This window comes from Corvus moneduloides, chromosome 23 (assembly GCF_009650955.1).
Source record: "Corvus moneduloides isolate bCorMon1 chromosome 23, bCorMon1.pri, whole genome shotgun sequence".
Taxonomy (NCBI): domain Eukaryota; kingdom Metazoa; phylum Chordata; class Aves; order Passeriformes; family Corvidae; genus Corvus; species Corvus moneduloides.
The window spans coordinates 1,905,781-1,928,921 of NC_045498.1; the positions used below are offsets into that span (position 1 = coordinate 1,905,781).

The following is a 23,141-nucleotide window of genomic DNA, read 5'->3' on the forward strand; positions in this document are numbered from 1 at the left end:
GGACTCACTGGTCTTAGAGGGCTTTTCTAACCCTGATGACTCTATGGTTCTATGGTTCCACGACCTCCACAGCCCAACCACCCCCATGCTCTGGGTTCAAGCTCAGTTTCACCAAACATCACATCTCCCCCTCGGTAACTCTCCCCAGCTTCCCCAGCTTCACTTGGGGCACCATCCCGTCCCTCTGAGCTTCCCTGGTGGCACCGTCCCCCTCTCTCAGCCCAGGAACACAAGCACTGATGGCAGCAGCCCCACCTTATAATATTTAAAACAATTTTATTCATGAAAATATGCTGTACAATGCACTATACACAGTTCTTTACATTGCCACATACACAAACTCTAATAGCACAACCAAGAAAGTTACCATTGCCTACGATAGATGCGTGTGAGAGATGACGCCTCCGAGACCCTCCCCCCCAGTCTGTACAGTTATAAATACGAGGGAAAGGACGGACCCAAAACCGCCGGGGAAGCAAACCGGGGCGGCCCTGCGGTGTCCCCCCACACCGGCTCCAGGCAGGGCAGGGCGGGAGCAGGGCAGGAGCAGAGGGAGCTCCTGGTCCCCAGAGGGGCACTGTGGGGTGGGGGAACGGAGGGAGGGGGTGATGGGCAGGGGAGGATGAAGCTGAGTGAGGTGGGACATGAGGTGGCCTTGCTGTTTCCAGAGAGGGAACCTGGAGCCTTGGCCACCCTGCACAGTGGCACAAAGCGCTGGTGTCCCCTTCCCCACACTCGCAGTCACAGGGGGCACAGCCGTGCCAGCCACCCCCAGCACCCCCAGGGCCCGCCTGCCGCACAGGCACGGAGCACAGCCCCGACACCCCCATTCCACCACCGCCGCCCACCCGGACACCACGGCCCCACATCCCCAGGTCCTTTGGTCCCGCAGCAGGGCCAGCCTGTGCCACCTGCCTCTGCAGCCACCCCGTCCCCCGGGGTCCCAGCCGCTCTGGGGGCGTCCGTGCCTGCCCCCGCCGCCCCTGGCCCCGCACGACGACTGAACACACGACGTTACCAACACGACTGCACCGCACACACGACAACCCCACGGTCACGAACCACGACGACAGCTTGGCGATGGGCCGTGCCCACGCAGCGGGGCAGGGGCGCGGGGGCAGCAGGGCGGGCGCGGGACAGGGGGACACTTTCCTCCTACTGCTGGGCGGCTCCCCCGCCGCGGTGGTGGCCGGCCCGTGTCTGTGACACCGGAGGGGGCTCGGGGACCCCTGCGTGGGAGAAGCCCGTTCTCCAAATGCCCGATTGCTGCCCGGTGTGATGGTGTGCTGCTGGATCTGTGCCTGGAGATCAGATGCCTGGAAGAGCCAGGACCCTTCCCTTTCTCCCATTTCTGGGGGGCGGAGGCCCCCGTTTCCTCCAGGGCAGCCACAGCTGCCCTCCTGCCTTGGGGTCCCTCACACCCACGTGCTGAACTGGGGGGTCGGGGATTAAATAGCCATTTGCAATCGGTTTCCAAGGATTTGAAAGATGCCTGAAACGAGAGGTGGTGTATAAAAGGAATGCGGTAATGATCCTGACCAAAGAATAATCCTTTTTTAAAAAAGCATTCAAGAAAGATTATATATAATAGAATATATTAAATTCTGTACATGATCAAATAATGTAAACATAATTAATTAACTTGTAAGAATGTCTTTAGAGACTGTGCCTGCTGTGTGCACCGGGTGAAGATGAGCGGTGGCACATGGGGCTCTTCTGTCACGCCCTGCCACAGCCATGTGGGTCAGGAGAGCAGCAGGAGGTGCCCACCCACGGGTTCCCCTGCCCTGACTCGGGGCAGCCGTGCCGTCCCTGTTGCTGGCTGGGACCCAGCGCCTGCTCTGTGGCAGAGGAGCTGTGCTGGGGCAAGCAGGGACAGCGGGGCTGGGAAAATGTGCTGGTTCAGTGCACTGACCCTGCTGCACCCAGGGGCTGGGGGTCAGAGAGAGCCTGTGGTGCCCAGGAGGAAGAATGGCTGAGCAGAGACCCCACAGGACAGAGCAGCAGCTCAACCACCTCCTCCCAGCCCCTCCATCATCTCCAGACCAGCTGCTCCTGCTGCCCACCAGCCTGACCCCTCCAAAACCCTGCTGCTCCTGGCAGCTGTGTGGGATGGCTGGAACATCCCTGGCCCACTCCTGCCCCACAGAGCAGTGGGGTCAGTTTGGGGTCCTGACACACAGCAGGACCACGTGTGAATCGTGGTCCCCATCGCCATGGAGCCCCAGCCCCTGGCAGGTGGGTGCAACCCTCTTGCTGACAGCTCTCCTGGCACCCCAGGGGTGGGCAGTGAGCCCACTGGGACAGGCATGGTGCCACTGACCCCCCACAGCCCTGGCTGGGAGCCCTGTGGCCCCTCCCTGAGCAATGTGGGTCACCCATGCTCGGGGCAGGATGGACCCCACACTGCATCCAGAGGCCTGGCCACCACATCCCCTCCCTCCTCACACGCACACAGCCCCTCCTCGAGGATGACCCACATCACAGCCCCCCAGCTCTCATCCACCATCCAACACCCAGACCCATGGCCAAGCCAAGACGAGCCGTGTGATGGGACACTGCCACCAGCGTTGCCCACGGCCTCTCTCTCCTCTCCTCTCCCTAAGCTCAACCCTTTCTTGCTTCCAATGCAAAAACTCAATGGCAAAAGAGTGCATGAAATCAAATAAATACGCCCCCCTCCCCGCCCCTGCGAGCCGCCCCTGAGCGCCCAGCACGGGGGACCCTCACTCCCAGCAGGACCCCCCTGGAGCATGCCCAGCCTGCTCCGGGCAGGGGCTGCAGCCTTCCCGTGGCACCCTCAGGCCCCGGGGGCTGCCGAGATGCTGCTCCCAGGGCTGCTGGCTGCACACTCGCCTCCATCACCACCCCCTTCTCACTGCTCGCTAAGGAAACCTGCCCGGAGCCACACAAGGACCCGCAGTGGAGGTGGCCGGGGGCCATGGGCTCGGCAGAGCTCTGATCTCCACCAGGACTGGGGGGTCATGAGCCCCCCTTGCCCTGGGGCAGGGTCCCCACTCCTGACACTTCTACCCAGAGGACTCATTTCCCAAGGTGGCTCAGAGAAGAGTCCCTTCCCAGGGGGGATGCCCACGCGGGGGGGGTCCCACACCACCAGCCATCACCACTCCATCACCCAGCCCAAGAGCAGATCAACTGGCACCATCACTGTGAGGCACTGAGACCATCTGGAAAGGCTTTCCCTTCCTGCTACCCCCCTGGATCTGCCTGGCTCCGGCTGCCTCTCCCACCCACCTGCCCTGCGTCCTCCAGAGGATGCTGGCAGGACCCGCAGACCGGGCACACATGGGGCTGGGGGTCCTCCCCCATCTCAATATTTGACCCTCCGGTTTGTGTTTCGTGTTCGACCTCAAGCTCAGACCGATGGCTCTCGCCCATCTTAACAAACAAAGGCAGAAGAGAAAGGAAAAAAAAAAAGTTAGTCTCAATGTTCCCCTCGTGGCTTCCCGGTGGTGAGCCCGCGCTGGGGCGGGCATCACCCGGGCACCCAGCTCTGGTTCGTGGGCTGCGGCCCCCCGGGCAGCGCGGGCACGTTGAGCCCGTTCTGCGGCGGGAGGGCCGAGTCGAAGTTGAAGTCCATCTCATCGCTGTCCATAAAGTCATTCAGGATGATCGACTCCACGTCGCACTCCAGGCTCCCGTTGAACATGTCCAGGTCCAGGTCTGCTGGGAACCTGTCTTGGCCCAACACGGGGGGGTGGACGGCCCCTGGGTAGGGGCCCTGCAGCGAATCCAGCAAGCTCATGTGTGCCCCTTGGTTATTAGCGTAGGAATGCAGGTGCCCGTGGTGCGGCATGGCTGCCATGCTGCACGAGTCACTGGGCAGGCTCATAAGGCTGACAGGATTGGCTAAGGCACTGGTGTTGACCGCAGGGTGGTGACCGGCTGGTGACGGGTGGTACAACGCGTTGCTCTTCATGAGAGCGCCCGGGTGGGGCGGGTAGGAGGACAAGCCCTGCTCCCCGCCCCCGCACAGCAGCGGGTTGTGTCTGTGGCCACGGGCCGGCACCATGGGGCTGGCCTGCGGCAGGGGCAGGTCCCCCGGGACCATGCTCTCCTTGTGCGCGTAGGAGATGGAGGAGAGCAGGTCCTGCAGCGAGGCGTTCCTGTAGGAGCTGACGGGCGAGAAGGTGGCCTGCTTGTTCTCCTGGATGGTCTGCATGGGCAGGCGGCGCATGAGGCTCATGGCCGGCTGGCTGTAGATGGTCCCGCAGTAGGTGTTGGAGGCGGCCCCCATGCTGGAGCACTTGGAGTTGAAGGTGAAACTGGAGCTGCGCTGCCGCAGGGCGGCCGGGGGGAGCTGCTGGGAGGGGCTCATGCTGTAGCCGTCCTGCAGGTCCTCCAGCATGCTCTCCCCCAGGCTCTCGTTCAGGCTGATGGTGCCGGTCAGGTCGGTCAGCCGGGGCAGCTCCACGGAGCAGCGGGCGCTGAGGGAAGGAGACATGGTGCTGGAGGGGCTGGGGTACATCAGCGGGGACGAGGGGGTACCATCATCGTCCTCCAGCTCGTCCGGCTCGTGGCTGGCCATGATGGGCGAGAGGCGCCCGCTCATCGTGCTGGCCGTGGAGTTGGCCCGCGTCCGGAAGTCCGCCCAGGCGTCGTACTCGTCGCTGGCGTGGGACGCGGGGCTCTCCGACCACTTGGCCTGCTGGGAGGATGGGCTGTCCTCCCCGCGCTCCTGCGTCACCTGCAGCTGCTTCTTCTTGCTGGCCTTGCCCTTGATGCGCAGGAACTTGCTGTTGTTGTCCATGGACACCGCCCGCCGCCGCGGCGTTTTGCCCGTCTTGCCGCCCTCGGGGTTCAGCATCCACCAGGAGCTCTTCCCAGTGCCCTCATTCTGCACGCGGATGAAGCGGGTGTGCAGGGACAGGTTGTGCCGGATGGAGTTCTGCAGGGACAGCAAGGACAGGGGGAGGGTCAGCAGGGACAGCACCCCAGAAGGAAAGGGACGCCCATGGGGCTGGGGGGTGCATGGGGCATCGTGGGACACTTGGGCTGTCTGAGCCAGAGGGGTCGGGGCTGGGAGAGCTCAGCTGGCAGGTCCCTCCCACATCCCGTGGGTCACAGCCCTTGCTGCACGTCCCAGCTCTGTCTTTAGCACGTGTCCCAGGGACCTGCAGCAGCCAGGGCCAGCTCTCAGGGGACCTTCCTTCCCTGGCAGGAGCCTGCAGAGGGATAAGGTGAGGATGCAACAAATGCAGTGGCAGAGTCAGGACCACGCACAGGTCCAGGGCTTCTCCATCGCTCCCAGCCCCAGCCCACCACATGCCCAGCACATCCCGCGGGATGCTTCCAGCACAGCCTGCACCTCTGCAGAGATCCCAGCCCACTCCCCACCAGCTCCACAGGCAGAGGGAATCCCCTTGGGCACCAACCCTCTGGAGTGGATTCCGAGCCCCTTCCCCTGCCTGGCATCATTCGGGATGTGCTCCCCTCCTCCCTCAGCACCAGGACATACCCTGTGCAGGGCACGTCAGCACCACCACAGCCCAAAACAACCACGCGAGTTTGGTGTCCCCAAATGCCTGTCACCTCATGTGAGCAGGACTGGGGACCCATGAGGAGAGGCTGTGGCTCCCTGCCTGTCTGGCTCTGGTGACAGGGACACCCAGCCTGCCTGGGAGGCTCAGGTACCACAAACCCATAGCAGTGAGTCTGCAAACCCACTACAACCCCCCCTGCCCAGAGCAGGACTGGCTGGGGGCTGCTTCCACCCTGGACACTTCTGGCTCCCTCACCCACATCCAGCACCCCAGGGGGTTTCCTGCTGAGAGCAGCACTCGGTGCCCTGGGCTTGTGCTGGCAGCCCTGGCTCTGAGCAGCGCCCTGGCTGGAGCAGGGATGGGCTTGCAGGAGGCAGGAGCAGGGGGCACATCCCAACACGAGCATCCCCAGCTGTCCCTGCCAGGCTGGGGTGGCCCTGGGGCCATGCACCTTCACAGCTTTGGCCTGGGGAAGAGAGGGGATGAGGATGTGAGTACAGAGTGGGCGAGGAGCCCAGTGAGAGCAGCCCTGCGGAGAAGGTTCCAGTCGGTGAGAGGCTGGACATGAACCAGCCCCTTCCTGGGCAGCAAAAGAGAGAAGAGGCCAGCAGGGCACGGGAAGGGATTCGTCCCCTTGGCTCCTGTGGGACCCCACCTGCAGAGCTGCCTCCAGCCCTGCGATCCTCAGCACAGGAAGGACATGGATCTGTTAAAGCTGGTCCAGAGGAGGCCATGGAGCTGCTGCAGGGCTGGAGCCCCTCTGGAGCCAGGCTGGGAGAGCTGGGGGTGCTCAGCTGGAGAGGAGAAGGCTCCAGGGAGAGCTGCGAGCCCCTTGCAGGGCCTAAAGGGGCTCCAGGAGAGCTGCAGAGGGACTGGGGACAAGGGATTCAGGGCCAGCACACAGGGAATGGCTTCCCAGTGCCAGAGGGCAGGGCTGGATGGGATCTTGGGCAGGAATTGTTCCCTGGCAGGGTGGGCAGGGGCTGGCATGGAATTGCCAGAGCAGCTGGGGCTGCCCCTGGATCCCTGGCAGTGCCCAAGGCCAGGCTGGACATTGGGGCTGGAGCAGCCTGGGACAGTGGGAGGTGTCCCTGTCCATGGTAGAGGTGGGACTGGATGAGTTTTAAGGTCCCTTCCAACCCAAACCATTCCGGGATTCTCTGACACCCGCCTCTTCTCCCTGCTGACGTGCAGCTCACGGGTGCCACCCCAGCTCCCTGTGCCTCAGTTTCCCCAGAGGAAAAAGGCGAGATTCAGGGCCCAGGGAGGAGCCTCAGCCCGCAGTGTAGAGACCCCTCCCCCTGCCGTGCCCAAGGGCTCCAGGCTGGCCAGGGGCTGCTGGAGAGGGGAGGCACCTCCCCAGCCCCTTCCCAGCTGCAGGAGGGGCAGAGGGACGAGGAGCGGGAGGAACCCGAGGTATAGGGGAGAAAGTTTGGTGCTGTTGTGGAGTACAGTGGAATGCTAATGAAGAGGCAAGTGAGCTCCAGCCTCATCTATCATATTATGTAATGGCTTACTTCTCTGCACTTCATTTATTTGGAGATTGCTCCCAGGCTGGCTCCTCGCCAGCAGCCACCAAATCCAAGTCTACAGAAATCAATCTCGCGCTGACTGATTAAGCCGTGTTTAGAACTAATTGCTCCTTCGTGTGTGGGGAGAATAAATTACGGGCTTTAATTTCACATCTTTAAAATGCAACTGCAGGTATGGGCCAGCCATTAACCCCTTCCTGCAAGGCTGGAGAGGGGGCCCAGGGGGTGGTTGGGACACAGCTGCCCAACCAATGCTCACCACCTTCAAGCAGAGCAAGTCAAGCCCTGGCCAGCCTTCCTGGCAGGGAGAGTCCCCCTGACCCCTCCAGCACTTCTCCCTAAGCCACAGGATGATCCAAACTCCCCTCCATGACCGAGCTGCCCTGCAAGCAGCAGGGACAGAAGCACAGCATGTGGTTGTCACCGCCCTGGCAGGGCCAGGGCCACCAGCCAGCCCAGCCCCACAGCACTGCCCTGCACCCACAGACAGTGGGGAGCTGGGGATGCCCAAGCTGGGCTTGCTGCAGTGATGCCCAGGCACTGCCAGGCCCCTGGCAGGAGTGGGGACCCCCCCATGGCCACAGTCCCTCCCTGCCAGCGCTGCCGGGTCTGCTCAGCCCGGGAGGAAGGAGATGCTGCAGCCTGTGCAGCAGAGATGGAACTGCCATGCACAGCACGGGGAGAGGGGCTGGGCTTTGGAGATGTCACAGCTGGATGGGGGTGACATTCAGCATCCTCTGCTAGGGCCCCTCCCACCCCAGCGTCTGCACAGGGCACCCTGCACCCCCCGCGGCAGGGGACAGGGCTGGCAGGGTCAGGCTGCCCGAGGGAGAGGAGGGAAGGGGAGGCTGCTGCTTCTCCTGCAGCCGAGCTTCATTAAGAGCCAGAAGACAGCAGCAATTAAGTGCAAGGTGCAGCACACCCGGCTCTCTCCTCATTAGCACCCCGACATGCTCGGCTGGCCGCGGCTCGGGGCGCACGGAGCGGGGCGGGGGCTGCGCTGATTAACAGCAGGCAGGCAGGGACCTGCTTCACCCACGGGCACCCAGCGTCCCGCAGCCCCCAGCCCCGCCGGCAGTGACGCACAGGTGGGGACACACGGGGGACATCCGAGCTGGCAGCCCCCCGTGACAGCAGCTGCCTTGGCTGGGGCTTCACTGGGGTCAGGCAGGGGGTGCAGGGAAGGACGGTGCCAGTCCCAGGACCCCCACGACACGGCTCTGCCCTGCAGCACCTCCCACAGCAACCTGCACCACTGCAGGGCTGGCCATGCCCTGCGCCCGCGCTGGGCCTCCCTGACCGTCCCCTCTGGCCCCGTGTCACCCCTGTCACCCCTGCCTGTTCCCCCCGCTCCCACGGCCCAGCCCCTCACTGGTAACGCGGCCCCACACGGCCCCGCAGCCCCCGGTACCCAAACCCCGAACAGGGCAGGGAGCATCGGTCCCGAGGGCACACGCAGCCCGTGCCAGGGGTGACACCCGCACCGCGGGCCCCAGCACGGCCCCGCAGCGCTGCCGCGGGGACGGGGACGCTCTGGGGAGCAGAGGGGCGGGCTGGAGGTGGCACCAGGGCTGCAGCTGCACCGGACCCCCTGTTCAGCCCTGGCTGGCACCAGGGCAGGACGAGGCTGAGCCCGTGCCAGCCCCCAGCCACCAGCTGCCGGAGGCTTTGCCAAGCTGGAAGACTCCAGTGCCATCCCGGTGCCCGTCTGCCGGGGACTGGTCCTGCTGCGGGGCCTGAGGGGGGGCTGTGGGCACCCACAGAGCCCCTCACCCCCCCGGGAGCCCTCCTCCGGCGGGCCTCATTGTCAGGGGAACAGGCAGTGTGAAATCGGTCTGATTAGCAATTAGTCCCATTGTAAAAGGATTAGCCGGACCCATTGTTTGGGAGAGTGACTTGACTGTCAATGGGCATCTGGCAGCGGCGATGATGACGATGATGATGATGATGCGGTGGGAGCCGGAAGCCATTCCCCGAGGCCGGACTCCTGAAATGAGCATCGACCCCCGAGATGAACCTCGAACCCCGAAAGGAGCCACCCAGACGGGTACTGACCCCCAAGACGGGCAGCGCTGCCCATGCCCGCCCCAGCAGCACGTCCCAGGGTCCCACCTCCAGCCCTGGGGTGCCCGCGGGTGTCGGGGTGCAGGGAGTGGGGCTGAACACCCCTCTGCGTGCCCTGGGGAGAGCGGGGTGGGGGCAAACGTGTGCAATTCGAGCAAGAGCAGGTCCTGGCCGGAGCTGGGGAGAGCAAACAAGGCGCTCTGAGGATCTCCCCGTCCCTGTCACATGCCCCGCACCCCTCTGCTGCCCCCTGCACTGTCCCGGAGCTGTCACCCCTCCCTGCTGCCTGCCCAGCACCAAGAGTTTTCCGAGCAAAGCCACCAATGCCAGCTGCTCCCCACACATGCCACAGCTCACAGTCCTGCTCTCAGAGACCCCCGCGGTCAGGGTGTGTCGGGGGCTGTCTGGCTGTCTGTCTGTCCAGGCTGCTGGGCCATCCAGCAAAGGAGCCCGTTGGTTGTTAGCGGGTGGGGATTCTCACGCCGTTGACAGGAGGAAGCAGGGACAGGGACAGGGCCACTAACGAGAGCTCTGCCGGCAGCACAAGGACGGCTCCAGGGGTTAATTGATGCTTATTCACTTCTTGCACATGAAAATTGCCACTGTTGGAGGAAATATTGCAGAGGGCAGAGGCTGCTGACAGCCTCGATGGGCTTTATCCCTGGGGAAGCTGTACAGGGAGGGTGGTGGCATGGGACAGTCAATGGTAACACCGCCAAAGACATCATATTCACCAAAAAATGGCTCAGCCTGTGGGCACCAGCAGCGTCCTGGCACCGTCCCCTGGGCACGGCCAGCCTTCCTCCCTGGACTGGTGCCACCACTCTGCCCAGAGCAGCCGGTGGCCGAGTGCAGCCCAGCAGCCGTGGCACTGCCACCCCGAGAGGGGCCCAGGCCTGCCTGGTGAGCAGGTGGCAGCTGGCACATGTGGCAGCGCTGCCCACAGGCTGGGGATGGCAAGCACCCTGGGTGCTCATGACAGGGACGGATGGCCCGTGGCGGCAGGAGTGGACCCCAGTGCTGTGCCAAAGGCACGCAGCGGGATGAGACCCCAGCACCTCCCGTGCCTGCAGGTGCATCAGCCCACCCCACATCAGCCCCGACTCATACCAGCCCACCCCACACCGTCCTGACCCACACCAGCTCTCCCTGCACGGGTGGGCGAGCCCAGCGAGGGGAAGCACACGGAGCCAGCTGGGGTGGGGGCAGGGGGTGGCTGTAAATCCAGCCCAGCGTGTGTCAGGGCTCCCCCAGCCTCACACCGGGCTCCCAAGGACGGGACCCAGCCGCGTCGTGAACCCTGACAGCCCCTGTGCTGCGAGCAGCCCGTGAGCTCCCCGTGTCCCCGCTGCCCCAGGGCACACGGTGCCGTGCTGGCAGGAGCAGCTACCAGGTGTGTGGGGTCTCCTGAGCCCTGCCCCCCAGCCTGTTGGGGTGTTACTGCCCCACAGCAGCCCCCATGCTGCCCTCCACAGTGCCCTGCAGCCACACAGCCGCCCCACAGTCAGCCCTTGGCACTGCCCCACACACGACCCCCACACCAGCCCTCTGCACCACCCCAAAGCACCCACGCTGTGCCCCACAGCATCCCACAGCAACCCCCTGCACTGCTCCGTCAGCTCCTTGGTGCCCTGTGGCAGCCCACAGCCAGACCCCCTCAATGCCCCACAAGCTCCCTAGGCCCCCACAACGCCCTGTAAGCCCCTCCAGCCCCCCTCAGTGCTCCATAAGACAATGCCCCATAACCCTCCAGCCCCCTGCAAGGCCCCCCCATAAGCCCCTCCAGCCCCCCTCAATGTTCCAGCAGACCCCAGAACGCTCCAGCCCCCTGCAAGGCCGCCCCATAAGCCCCTCCAGCCCCACTCAATGCCGCATAAGCCCCCCCCCAGCCCCTCGCTCTGTCCCAGCACCCCACCAGCAGCTGATGCCCAGGTCCCGTCTGTCACGTCCCCCTCGGGGCCCGGGGCTGTCCCCGCTCCCCGGCACGTCCTTGCCCGGGGTGCAGCCGGGCAGGGGCCGCCCGGTGCCTCGGGAAAGGGCACGGCAGCGGCAGGGGGAGGCACCCGCCTCCCGCCGCGGGGTCTCGCCGGCGGCGGCGAGCGGAGGCAGCGCATTCAGGTCAGCGCTCCGGCTGAGCAGAGCGGGGCTGACGTGCTGCTAATTGAACCAAATGCCCATTAGAGGCGCGAGGGGCCGCGGCCGCCCGGCCCCGGCGCAGGTGGCTGACACGCGAGGAGCCCCGGGCGGCACGGCCGGAGCATCCCCGCCTCCCCCCCGCGCTCCGAGCACCGCCGACAGCTCATTAGGGACCGCTAATTACCCCGAGGTGTGCGCAGGGCCGAGGGACAGCTGGGGCTGGCGGGTCCCCGTGCTGCAGCCCCCTCCCTGAACATCCTCGGCCCCTCTTGTGCCGCCCCTGTGCCACCCCCCCAGGGGCCCAGCGCTGCCTTTGTGGGGCACACAGACCCGCGATGCCGTGTGGGTCCGGACAAGCTCCGCTCTCTGGAACGTGGGAGCGGGGCTGGGATCCCACATCACGGGCCCAGGCTGTGCCAGCCCTGCCCACGTCCTCCTGCCATTCCCAGGGCTGGGGGATGGCGAGTCCAAGACCGGCCTCTCCTGGAGGAGAAGGTCCAGGTAGGAAACCACCACCGCGGTCGTCTACCAGGACTCGCCAGCCCCATCCCGACCCCCAAATTCAGACAGAGCCTGGCTGTGGCCGCCTGGGCTCCAGGCTGGTTTCAGAACCAGCACAGGTGCTGCGGAACTGGACAGGTCCCTGGGGTGATGCCCATTCCCTGCCTGGCCCCGTGCTGGTCCTGGCCCATCTCCACCACACATCTCGGTGGTTCCCAGTGGGTCCAGCCCCAGTAAAGCCTCGGTGCAGCCCCCAATGCACCCCCAGTGCTGCCCGCCTGCACCCCCTGGCACAGAGCTACCCCTCACCCCTGCTGTGCACTTGGCAGCTGAGGTTGTTCCACAGTTGGCTTCGTGCCTCCCTGCCCCTCCTGATCACAAGCAGATCCCAAACTCTCCAGAGACGAGTGACACCAGTCAAACCACTCCCCACACCCCCCAGCAGCCCCCCATGCCCAGCACTCGCTCCACAGGCCTTGCCCAGGGACACCAGGGCACCTGCACTCTGCAGCCTCTGTGCCCCTGCCCTGGCAGAGTCCCAGGGGCTGCCAGCCCATGGGGGGTGCTTGGATCAGCACCCAGGGCTGCACAGAGGGGTGAGACCCCCCTGCACCCCCCAGCCAGGAGGGAGCTGGCAGAGGGCACATTGGCCACAGGGGGACACTCCTCATGCCCAGGCTGGAGCCAAAGTGCCAGCGTGGCAGAGGTGGCACACACGGCCCAGCATCCCTCTCCCAGCACTGGGACTGTTGCTGTTGCCATGGCAGCCGCTTTATTTTAGCCAGCTGCCATCACTCCCTGTCCCCTTCAAAACCAGGAGCATCCTCCCTGCCCTGGGGAGAGCCCAGGGAGCACCTGCAGAGCCCATCCCTGTGCAGTGGCTCTTCCCTGCAGCCCAGAGGGGACAGACACAGCACCAGCATCTTTTCTACATCCCACTGTGGTCAGTGGGGCTAACACCAGCTCGGCCACCAGGTCCCAGTGAGGCGGCTCAGGGGAGGGGTCAGAAAACCACAAAATGTCCTGAGCTGGGAAGGACCCACCAGGATCATCCAGCTGAGCTCCTGGCCCTGCACAGACACCCCAACAATCCCACCCTGTGCCTCAGAGCATTGTCCAAATGCTCCTGGAGCTCTGGGCCACCTCAGCCCAGGGGGAGGAGGAGGTAGGGAGGGATGGATGGATGGATGGATGGATGGATGGATGGATGGATGGATGGAGACAGGATCACGACTGGTATTGAGAGATTTCAGTGCTGGGGCAACACCTGCACAGTCAATCCAGCTCCCACAAAGACACCCCTTGCCTTGGGCTTCTCCTGATGGGGCCAGCACAGCCCCAAACCCGCCTTGGCAGTGCTGGGGCTCTGTGTGACCTCTCCTCCAGCCACAGCAGTTCCCAGGCTGGTCCCAGCACAGCTGGGAGAGGTCCCATCATCCCAGTGTCCGCCCCAAGCCCTGTCCTGGCTCACCTCCCCGAGGGTCTGTGCTGCTCTGCTTGCTGGGACTGTCCACCCTTGAAGGGGTAACCCAAAGGGGCAGAGGAGGAGCCCGGGGGCGGTGGGGAAGGCAGTGATCCCCGTGCACCCTGCGTGCAGAACCACATCTGTGAATCCCCCGGGACCCTCTCCTGCCCCACGTGCTCCCCAAAGGGCTCATTAGATCAGAGCAGGGCTGTGGATAACGAGCAGGCACACGCTCCCTCCTGGGGACACGGGCAGGGCTGAGGAGCTGGGGATCCCCCTGTGGGGCTGGGGGGGGTTCTGGGAGAGCCCAGCCTTTCCCTGCTCCCTGCCAGCGGGCAGGAGCCCCTGAGAGCTGTGGGCACCCAGGAGCCAGCTGCAGCTCAGCCTGGCACCAGGCACCTCCCAGGGACATGGCCCCAGTGCCACGGTGATGGGCTGGTCCCACACCCTCCCTGGCCATGGGCTCCCTGCCTGCAGGCTGCAGGTGCCACTGCAGAGCTGGCAGGAGGCAGGGGACAGCCAGGCCCTCTGCCCACCTCCTGCCCGCCCCCCTCATGTCCTCTATCCCTGCCCTGGAATGCCACCAGAGAGGAGGGGGGTGAGCTGATGTGCTGCCCATTTCAGCTGCGTGGCCCTGGCATGGCTGCCCACTCTCCCTCAGAGCTGGAAGCAGCTGGGCCACCTGCCCTGGGCAGCTGGCATGGGGACCTTGCAGTGCCACCGGGCACAGCACCGCCCTGGGGACTTGTGCCAGATCCCACCGCCCGCCCAGCTCTTACCCAGCCCCACAGGGGTGCTGAGGGTGGGCTGTGGGGCAGGGGGTGCTGAGCAAGGGGGGAGCACAGGGTCGGACTCTGCCCCTCCCTTTGCAGCAGCAGCTCCAGCCCCAGCAGCCCAGCTTGCCTGAGGTGCCACCACAGCCAGGGATGCTCTGCAAGGTGCCTACACCCAGCTAAGGGACATCGGCCCCCCCGCCTTTGGGGACAAAATGCACCCTCAGCACTCCCTGGCTGCCTGGACCCCTCTCCAACAGGTGAGGCCGGGCCAGGTGCCTTGGGAAGACCCTGTGCACCAGCAGTCACTTACCCCGTAACGCTCTAATGACACCCCAGAGCTGGCCACCGAAATAGCTGCAGTAAATCACCCGGAGCTGCCATGTAATTTTTGCATGAAATTACAGGATTTTTTCCCCTGGGTTCAATTTCCTCCACACCAAGTTCTCACCGCAGCCAAATCATTAAAGCAGCCGCACTCCCTTTTCCTCGGGTACCTCTTGATCTCCCTGCTGGCTGCCCCCCCGCTGCTGGCACTGGGGCTGGGGCTGCCTGGGGACAGCGGGTGCCCCAGTGCCCCCCGGCAGTCCTGCCTGTACCCACTGGGAGAACCCAGAGCTGCTCCCAATCTGAGGCAAGGCACATCAAACCCTACCGAGAGACCCCAGGGATGCAGGAGGTGCCCCAAGCAGGATGCTGAGCCCCCGCGGGGGGTTCCAACCCCTGCAGGCAGAGGAGCTGGCTGTTCCCAGGAGGGAAACCGGCCGCCTCCTCCTCACCGCCCGCGGGAGGAAGAGGGAAGCAGCAGGACTCAGCCTGCACCATCCCGTGACCCACAGCGATGCTGACAGCCAGGGGAGGTGACCCTCCTGTGGGGTGCCGTCAAACACCGTCTCTGGGTCTCTCGGCCACCCGGGAGGGACGCAGGTCCCAGCCACGTGTCACCCTTGTGCCACTGTCCCGTGGGAGCGCACTGAGCACCGCAGCCCCCGAGCCGAGCAGCAGCAGCAGCCCCAGCCCCGGGGCGAGTCCAGCTCCATCCTCCTCTGTCTGTTCCGTGGAGGCTGTCCTGATCTCCAGCCTGGGAGCTGCCTCGGCGCTGGCCCGTTCCCAGTGCTGGCCCGTTCCCAGTGAAGGGGGAGGGCTGGGCACGGAGCCAGGCACCGGGGCACTCGTGTTCCCCAGGGACTCGCTCTGCCCCGGCGGTTCCCCGCCTGCCGCACGTCCTCACGTCACCCCTGGGAGCAGCCCCACGGGGGTGCCCCGACTCCCTCTGTGCCGTGGCCTCCAGCTCCAGCCACGGGGCTTTCAAGGGGCCACGGAGCAAAGCTGTGTCCCACCAGGACTCCCACAGGAGCTGGCCCAGGCTCCCCGTGCCCTCAGGGCAGCTCCTGGAGATGAGGAGCTGCTTTGGCCATGCATGGAAAGGTGCCTTTTGCTTCTCAAGTAGAATCAGAGAACCACAGACTGGTTTGGGTTGGAGGGACCTTAAAGCCCATCCCATCCCACCCCCTGCCACGGGCAGGGACACCTCCCACTGTCCCAGGCTGCTCCCAGCCCCAATGTCCAGCCTGGCCTTGGGCACTGCCAGGGATCCAGGGGCAGCCACAGCTTCTCTGGGCACCCTGTGCCAGGGCCTGCCCACCCTCCCAGGGAGGAATTTCTTCCTGCAAGAGATTTCACCCCACAACCAGCAAGCACAGATGGCAAAGGCTTGGGAGAACTCAGGGCTCCCAGCCCTGAAGGGGATGGGGACGAGGACAGCAGGGACATCCCCGCCACCAAATGCCCTTGGCTGAGAGATTCTTCATGGAACAGTTTTATTCCAAGAAAAAAAATCCCAGTTGCTCAAGCAAACAAATGTTTGTCCCAGTTTGCAGGTTTTAGGCCCAGGGGGTGGAGCAGGGGAGGGTTCAGTGATGCCTCTAAGGGAGAAAATCCTCACCACGGGGACCTGCTGTGCAGAAACGTGGCAGGAAGCACTATTTAAAAAACATCTCTGAAAGTAAGGAGCAGTTTCCAGCCAGTGGTGGGGTCAAATCCATCTGGTCAAGCCCATGGCACCCCGGCAGGCTCTGGGCTGTCCCTGCTGTGCCCAAGCTGCTGTTCAGTGCTGACGGCCCAGCCCACTGCAGCACACACCGTGGCATACACCGTGGCTGCAGCCCCCTCCTCACTCAGCCTCGTGGCACAGCACATCCCCAGCCCCAGCCCCTCCCCCAGGGCCAGCTGCCCCCAGCCAGCCCTCCAGCCAGAGCCCCCCATGCCAGCACATCCTGATACCCTCCAAAGTCCTCCAAATCATCCTTGGAAGTGCCCCATCCCTGGCAGTGTCCAAGGCCAGGTTGGACAGGGCTTGGAGCATCCTGGTTTAGTGGGAGGTGTCCCTGCCCATGGCAGGGGGTGGCACTTTAAGGTCCCATCAAACCCAAGACATGGTTCCATGAAAACCCCACATAACTCCCCTTTCTCCACTTTCACATTAATTTTTTGCACTTGTGCCCCGGAGGTGGAGGGCACCCATGGAGCCCCATGTCCCTTGCACAGCCCACCTGGGGCAGGCAGGATCCGGCTGCCGCAGGAGGGGCACACCCAGGGTCACCGACTTGGCAGAGGGGCAAGCGCTGCCCACCTGGAGCTGGCAAGGGATGGTAACAAGGAGGCAGTGGCACGAGTTGTCACCGGTGTCACCATGTCCCTGCACGGCCAGAAACACAGCAGGAAGTGGCCTCATGCCGATGCCCCTCCTGGCCTGGGCCAGCCCGAAGGTCCCAATCCGTGTGCCACTGCCCCACAAGGAGATGCTGTCACAGCTGAGGTGCCTCCGAGTGCAGCACCCTCTGCCACGACATCTGAGAGACATCAGACACCCCAGAGCAGCCCGAGGAAAGCAGCGCTGTCCCCCGGGTCCCTCTGCCTGCCAGTCCCTCACAGACAGGGGGGCTCAGCTGCCTCACACCCACGCAGACCCCGGGGTGAGACGTGTGGGGATGGGCGCTCCCAGCAGGGCTGAGCCTTTTGTGTCGCTCAGTCTGTGCCCGGGGCTGCTCTGTGCAGCCCCAGCCGCACGCAGACCCTGCTGGGAGAGACTCTGACACGCCGGGGGGGACTGGAGACCCCTCATGCCACCAGCCCACGTCACACCCCCCTCGGACCCCCCCCCCGGCACACGCACGCCAGCCAAAGTCACGCAAGTGGAGCAAGGTCACCACAAGGCCCCAGGGACGTTTCTGAAGCTCCAGCCCCGTGGGAAGGAGGGATGCTGAGTCCCACCCCCCAGCCCAGGACTGCGGCAGACACGGGAAACTGAGACAGCGAGGGGGTGGTGGCAGAGAGGGACGGTGCTGCAGGAGCCAGCCCTGCCGTGGCCACCTGCTGTTCCCCCCGGGCCAGCCCAGGCCACTGCGGACATCCACCCTTCCCAGCCACGGAGCGGGTGATGGCACCCTGGGGTGCCCTGGGGGGTCTCTCCGAGGAGGACGGTCTTAGGGGTCACTGGCACAGCAGATGGGGTGAGGGGCTCACAGCTCCTGTGTAGGGTCCTGGGGGTGAAGAGGGATGGGGAGTCCATCCCTGCTGTGCCCCGAGGAGCACCCACTGCAGTGCCCCGGGGTGGCAGCCACAGCTCGGGGGGCTCCTGGGCAGGAGCCCAAGGCAAAGGTGCTGTGGGAGGGGAGATGGAAAACCCTCCCTTCCCCAGCGGGGCTGAAAGAACAGCCCGCGGCCCCGCACCAGCCCTGCCCGGGATGTCCCCAGCCTGCAGCGGGGTGTCACACACTGCTCCAGTCACACCCTCGTGGCACAGCGTGCACCACCCTGCACACGGGCACCCACAGTCACAGCCCCCTGTGCCCCTCCAGTGCCCCCCATCCCCAGTCCCCCTCCCGTGTCCCCTGCCCCCCCTGCCAGCTGTGCCATGACTCAGCTGACCCCTTTATTTTAGTTTGCTCTGCACCTGCTAATGACAGACACCCCCGCTGCCCCCGCAGCTCCGGGCTGGGGTCCCACCAGCCCGTGCCTACTCACAGCCCAGGGAGCCGGGAGGAGGAGGAGGGGAGGCTTCCCCCACACTCAGCAGCTGCCCAACGGTGGCCTTGAAGCCCCCCCGTGCCCCAGAACATGCAGGGCCTTGTGCCAGGGATAAAATCCTCCCGGGGGGGAGATTGCCACACCCCGATGCCCCCAGGCACTGCCAGCACCCAGCAGCCTCCAGGCATCCCCTGAGCACAGCTCTGCCCATGACTCCTGTGGCTGAGCCCACAGACCCCTGATGTCACCTCATGGATCTTTGGTGCCACCCCATAGATCCCTGTTGTCACCTCCTGGGCTCCTGGTACCACCCCACAGACCCCTGATATCACCGGCAAACCCACTCATGCTCGTGGGGTTGCACCCTGTGAGCACAGCCCCGTCGGTGGGTGGGAAAAGGGGGACCCCCGGGACATCGCCCTGCTCGGGGGCTCGGCAGGATGGGGTGGCTGGATCTCCTCGGGGCTGGCAGGGGTGGTGCTCCCGAGGGGGTCTGTGCAGGAGAGGGGCTGGCTGCCAGCATGGCCCCCCAAAAACGCCCCAGAGGAGCTCCTGCCTGCGCTCAGCTCCCAGCCCAGCACACGGGGCAGAGCACAGGATCCACGGGGAAATCCTGGCCAGAGCTGGCTGCAGGCTCCGATTTCATCCAAGCACATTCCCCGGGCAGGGCTGACACTGCCGCCTCAGTGAGGGAATTTCCTGGCTCTGGATCCACTGCTGGAGAAAGCGCTTGGAACTGCCCATCCTGGGAGGCTCCCGGCCTCCCCTGCCCTGGCAGCCAGCACTGAACCCTGATGCCGCGGAGTTTGGGGGTGTCTGGTCCCCCCAAGATGTGCACTGGGAGTGGGGGACATGCCTTGCACTGGGAGCAGGGGACAGGGACATGCCCCACTTGGAGTGGGACGGGGCAAAGCTGTTCACAGAGCACGGGGCACACTTTCTGCCCAGTGCACTGACCTCTGGATGGGCTCATGGCATGAAGGGCATCAGCAGCCGCAGGCAAACACCCCAGCTCCAGCCTGGACTGGGATGCTGAACCCACCTCACCAGTGCCCTCCTGCCGAGACCAGTTACCCCGAGGTGACCAGGAAAGTCCAGGCATGACCAGTTGTCCTGGACACTCGCCAGCACCCCTTGGCTATTGTCCCCTTGGGAACGCTGACTGCCCACAAGCCCAGAGCCAGTCTCCGGCCCTTTGCGCAGGCACAGCAGCCCCAAGCCTTGCTTCTCCTCCCACCCCCGAGCTGCCCATGGCTCCCCACACCCGGCAGACCCACGAGGCACCCGCAGTGAGCAGAGTGTCGGCTGAGCTCTGTCGTGACACGCAGGGCTGCCTGCTCCCCCAGACCTGCCAGGATCGTGCCTGTCCCCACCACCCAAGGCCACCATGGGCCCCCACAGCAGGGCTGTCAGGTGGCGCGTGGCTGGGCACAGCAGAAGGCAGCTGGGGACCCCCAGTACCTGCCTGCCGGAGATCCCGGATGCTGGGTTACCCGGGAAACAGGGCTGACATCGCAGGGGATGCAGGGAAACGCTGCCCGAGGTGTGCGGGATGCCATCGCCGTTGCCAGGGAAACAGCAGGCGACATCCTGCAGGTAAGGTGGGTGCTGGGTGGGGGCCTGGCAGTGCACCCTGGCTTCATCGAAAGGGTTCCTGCCCTGTGGCATGTGCCCTGGGGGCACTGAGGCTGGCCCTCCCATTGCCATCCCCCTGAGGCACTGGTGAGGCGATGAGCAGGGGACTTTCCCCTTGGGGACATTGCCACCCCACCTGGGGCTGCTCTGCTGGGCTGGTGGAGCAGCGACAGAGAAGCCACTGCGCCCCAGCTCTGGCTGAGCACTCTGCTCCCTGCTCCCCACCCTGGGTCTCCCCAAAACAACACCGAGGGACACGTTCCGCTGCCTGCAGCCCCCCCATCGGCCCACGGGCAGGGGCTGGCAGCGAGCTCACCCCAGGGAGGGAGAGCTCTGCATCCCCATGTCTCCTTCAGCTCGATCACAGCCTCTGCTTTTCCCTCCAAGGGCTCAGAAGCACCAGGAACGCCCCAGGATTTTCCCTGATGTCCCAAACTCTACCACCAGGGATGCACCATTACCCCGGGCAGGGTGTCTCCTCCTCCGAGCGCGGTTTGATCACTCAGGGTGGCAGGAAAGCCACAGCCACAGCTACTGCAGTGGTCCCTGGGCTGCACCTGCACCGGCTCGGGCAGGATACAGGGATGCTCCCCAGGGGCAGGCAGCGGGAGGCAGGAATGCTGCCAGACCAGGCACAAACCCAGCAGGACCAGGGGTAACAAGCCAGGGGCTGCCGGGGTGGGGGCAACGCGTGGTGCAGCCTCTGCCCCCCAACACAGCTCTGGGAACGACTCAGCCAGCACAGGCAGCCCGAGGAGGACGAGGAGGAGGCGGAGGAGGAGAAGGAGGGGGAGGGGAAGCAGGCAGCCACCCTGGGGAGGCAGCGGGATCCCTGTAGGCTGCTGCAAAGCAACAGGAACACAACAACCCCCTCCTCCCTGCCCTGGGGGAGTTTGCCACCCGAGGCGGAGCAGTTTTACCTGTAATGGCAAAAATTACATCAGCCAGAGCTGCCGAGACAGCCGGTCCCGGTGGCGCTCGAGGGAGGATCCCGATCCACCCCGCACTGCCACAGCCCCACGGGGCCACTCAGTCCCCGGGCAATGGGACCAGCTGCCCTCCTGCAGCGAGGAGGAAGTGGAGTTGCTCCGGGCCAGGCCCTGCAGCATCCTCAGGACTGTTTTCTACTGCTGATGGGTCTCTCCGGAGCAAGAGCCCCCAGTAATCCACCCCCTAAAAAACTGGCAGCGATGCTTTGGGCTGTGGGATCAGCCATCACCGTGGCAGGAGCTCGTGGCCCCAGGACCTTCCCCAGGTCCACACTGCCAGTGGGGGTGTGTGTGTCAGTCAGAGGAATCAGACACTTGGAAATAAAACTACCAAAAAAAGGTGTCTGGGCGGGAGGGTGTCACACAATGCCCAAAAACGGGCAGGAGGAACGAGTGCTCGGAGCACCAGAGCAAACCAGCTCTGAACTGCAGTGACAGTGCCCTGAACCCGGACCCAGGGGCTTGAACCCATCCACAGCTCCCCTGGATGTTAGTTTTAGGGTCTTCCGGGGAGTTGGGGGTTGCAGCAGGGCTGGGGCAGATGCTGGGGAGGAGGACAGAAGATGGCAAAGCACAGGGAGGAGGTGTGGAAGCGATGGGAAGTCACACATCCCTGCAGGAAAGCAGCTTCTCGTGACTGTTTCTCCCTGGAAGCCCATCCTGAGGGGTCTGAGCACCCGGGGTCACACCTCAGCACCACCCAGCTGGGGGTCCCCGAGCTGCAGGCACCTGCCGGTGGTGCCAGCCTGGGGACAGCGCCCCGCCGGGGGTCTCCCCGCAGAGGTGGCGGGGACAGGACACCCCCATCCCGCCGATGTCGGGGGGACCTGGCAGCCCCTCAGAGGCCACCCCTCCCCGCGGGGCCCCCAGCCGCCCCCACGCGCCGCCGGCCCCCGGCTTCGTGACACGGAGCCGTAATTGAATTAGCCTGAATTAGCCGCTGCTGCCCGGGCAGCGCCGCCTGCAAACCATCCTCGAATTCCTGGGCACGGCGCCCGCTCGCTGTCTGCATCCCGGCCCCCGGCCCCCCGCCTCCTCCCACCGCTGACCCAGGGCTGGGCACCCCCGAGGGTCCAGCCGGGCTCGGGGCGTTCCCTGTTACCCCGGTCAGCCCCGAGCGCGGGGGGCGGGCTGCAGCGCCGGTGGGGAGCCCCCCGTGCCGCTCCCCGCGGGTCAGCTGCGCCGCGGCGGCCCGAGCCAGCCCGTCCCTGCGCCAGCTTCCTCCGCTACAGAATGTACCGAGCCCCGGCGGCCGCAGCCAGGGACACGATGTGCTCCCCGCTCCGGGCCCTGTTTTTCCTGGCCGGGCTCCTGCTCCGCTGGCGGCCGGGCTCTGTCACTCAATGCAGCTTTTGTTCGCTCCTCGCTCGCCTCCCTTCACACCTCCACCCCACCCCTGCAGCCCTCCCAGAGCCCTCTGGACCCTGCCGTGACCGTCCCCAGCCTGGCTGTCCCCGGCCGTGACCGTCCCCTGGCCTCTCCCGCGGCTCCACTAGCGCCTCAATGGGATTTTCCCCTCCCCACGAGCGCGGTCACGGCTGCTGGCAGCGCCTTCCTAACCCCTCCTGAGCACCAGCTCGCAGACGCCATCCCCCAGGAGGGACGAGGTCACTGTCCCCTCCATCCTGCCCACAGCCCCATCCTGCTCGGGGCACAGGCTGGCAGCCTGTGGGTGATGGTCCATCCATCACTCGCCCGTGGGTGTTATGGGGGTACAGGGTGGATGTCCCCCCCCTCGGTGCCCGGCTCAGCACCGTGCCAGCCCCATCACTGACGCTGTCCCAGCTGTACAGCGCTGCTGCCCTGCCAGGACCCGCAGGGACCCACAGCCACAGGGCGACACCCATCCACAGTGGCGATCTGGGGAGGGCGGGAGACGGAGCTGCCCACGCGGGAGAGCTGAGCACAACCTTCAATCCTGACACCCACTGGAAAACGGGAATTTTCCACTTAACTGCCAGAGGGCAGGGCTGGATGGGACACTGGGAAGGAATTGTTCCCTGGCAGGGTGGGGAGGCCCTGGCACAGGGTGCCCAGAGCAGCTGTGGCTGCCCCTGGATCCCTGGCAGTGTCCCAGGCCAGGCTGGACATTGGGGCTGGGAGCAGCCTGGGATACTGCAAGGTGTCCTTGCCATGGCAGGGGGTGGAACAGGATGAACTTTAAGGCTCCTTCCAACCCAAACCATTTTGGGATTCTGTGATTTGAGGTCCAGTACAGGAGCTGATTTCAGCTTCCCGATCTTTAAACATTTCCTATGGTAAAAGCAAGAGTCCCTATGATCCCAAACTCCCAATATCCCATTTAACGCACTGGAGTTACCTCCTTCATGCCCCTCTCCTGCCTTCCCCTTTCAGCCATTTCACCATCTCAGCCACTTGACCCAGCGGGTCTGGCAGCTGAGCAGTGCATCCTCCAACTGAGCCCCGGGGCAGTCGGCCTCGGGGCTGGGACCCCCCAGATCTGCAGTCCTGGGGAGACACCAACGATGCAAACCCTCCCCCACAACACCACC

At 65.0% G+C, this 23,141-nt stretch overlaps 1 protein-coding gene across 1 annotated transcript in view; it reads right to left on the reverse strand.

Moving 5' to 3' along the window:
• Window positions 1–3,396: 3,396 nt before the first annotated feature.
• Window positions 3,397–23,141, reverse strand: part of FOXO6 (forkhead box O6) — a 33,772-nt gene continuing 14,027 nt past the window's right edge. The window contains exon 2 of the mRNA XM_032132383.1: window positions 3,397–4,909. Coding sequence (XP_031988274.1) covers window positions 3,497–4,909 — 1,413 coding nt within the window. The 3' untranslated portion in view covers window positions 3,397–3,496. The remainder of the gene's footprint in view (window positions 4,910–23,141) is intronic.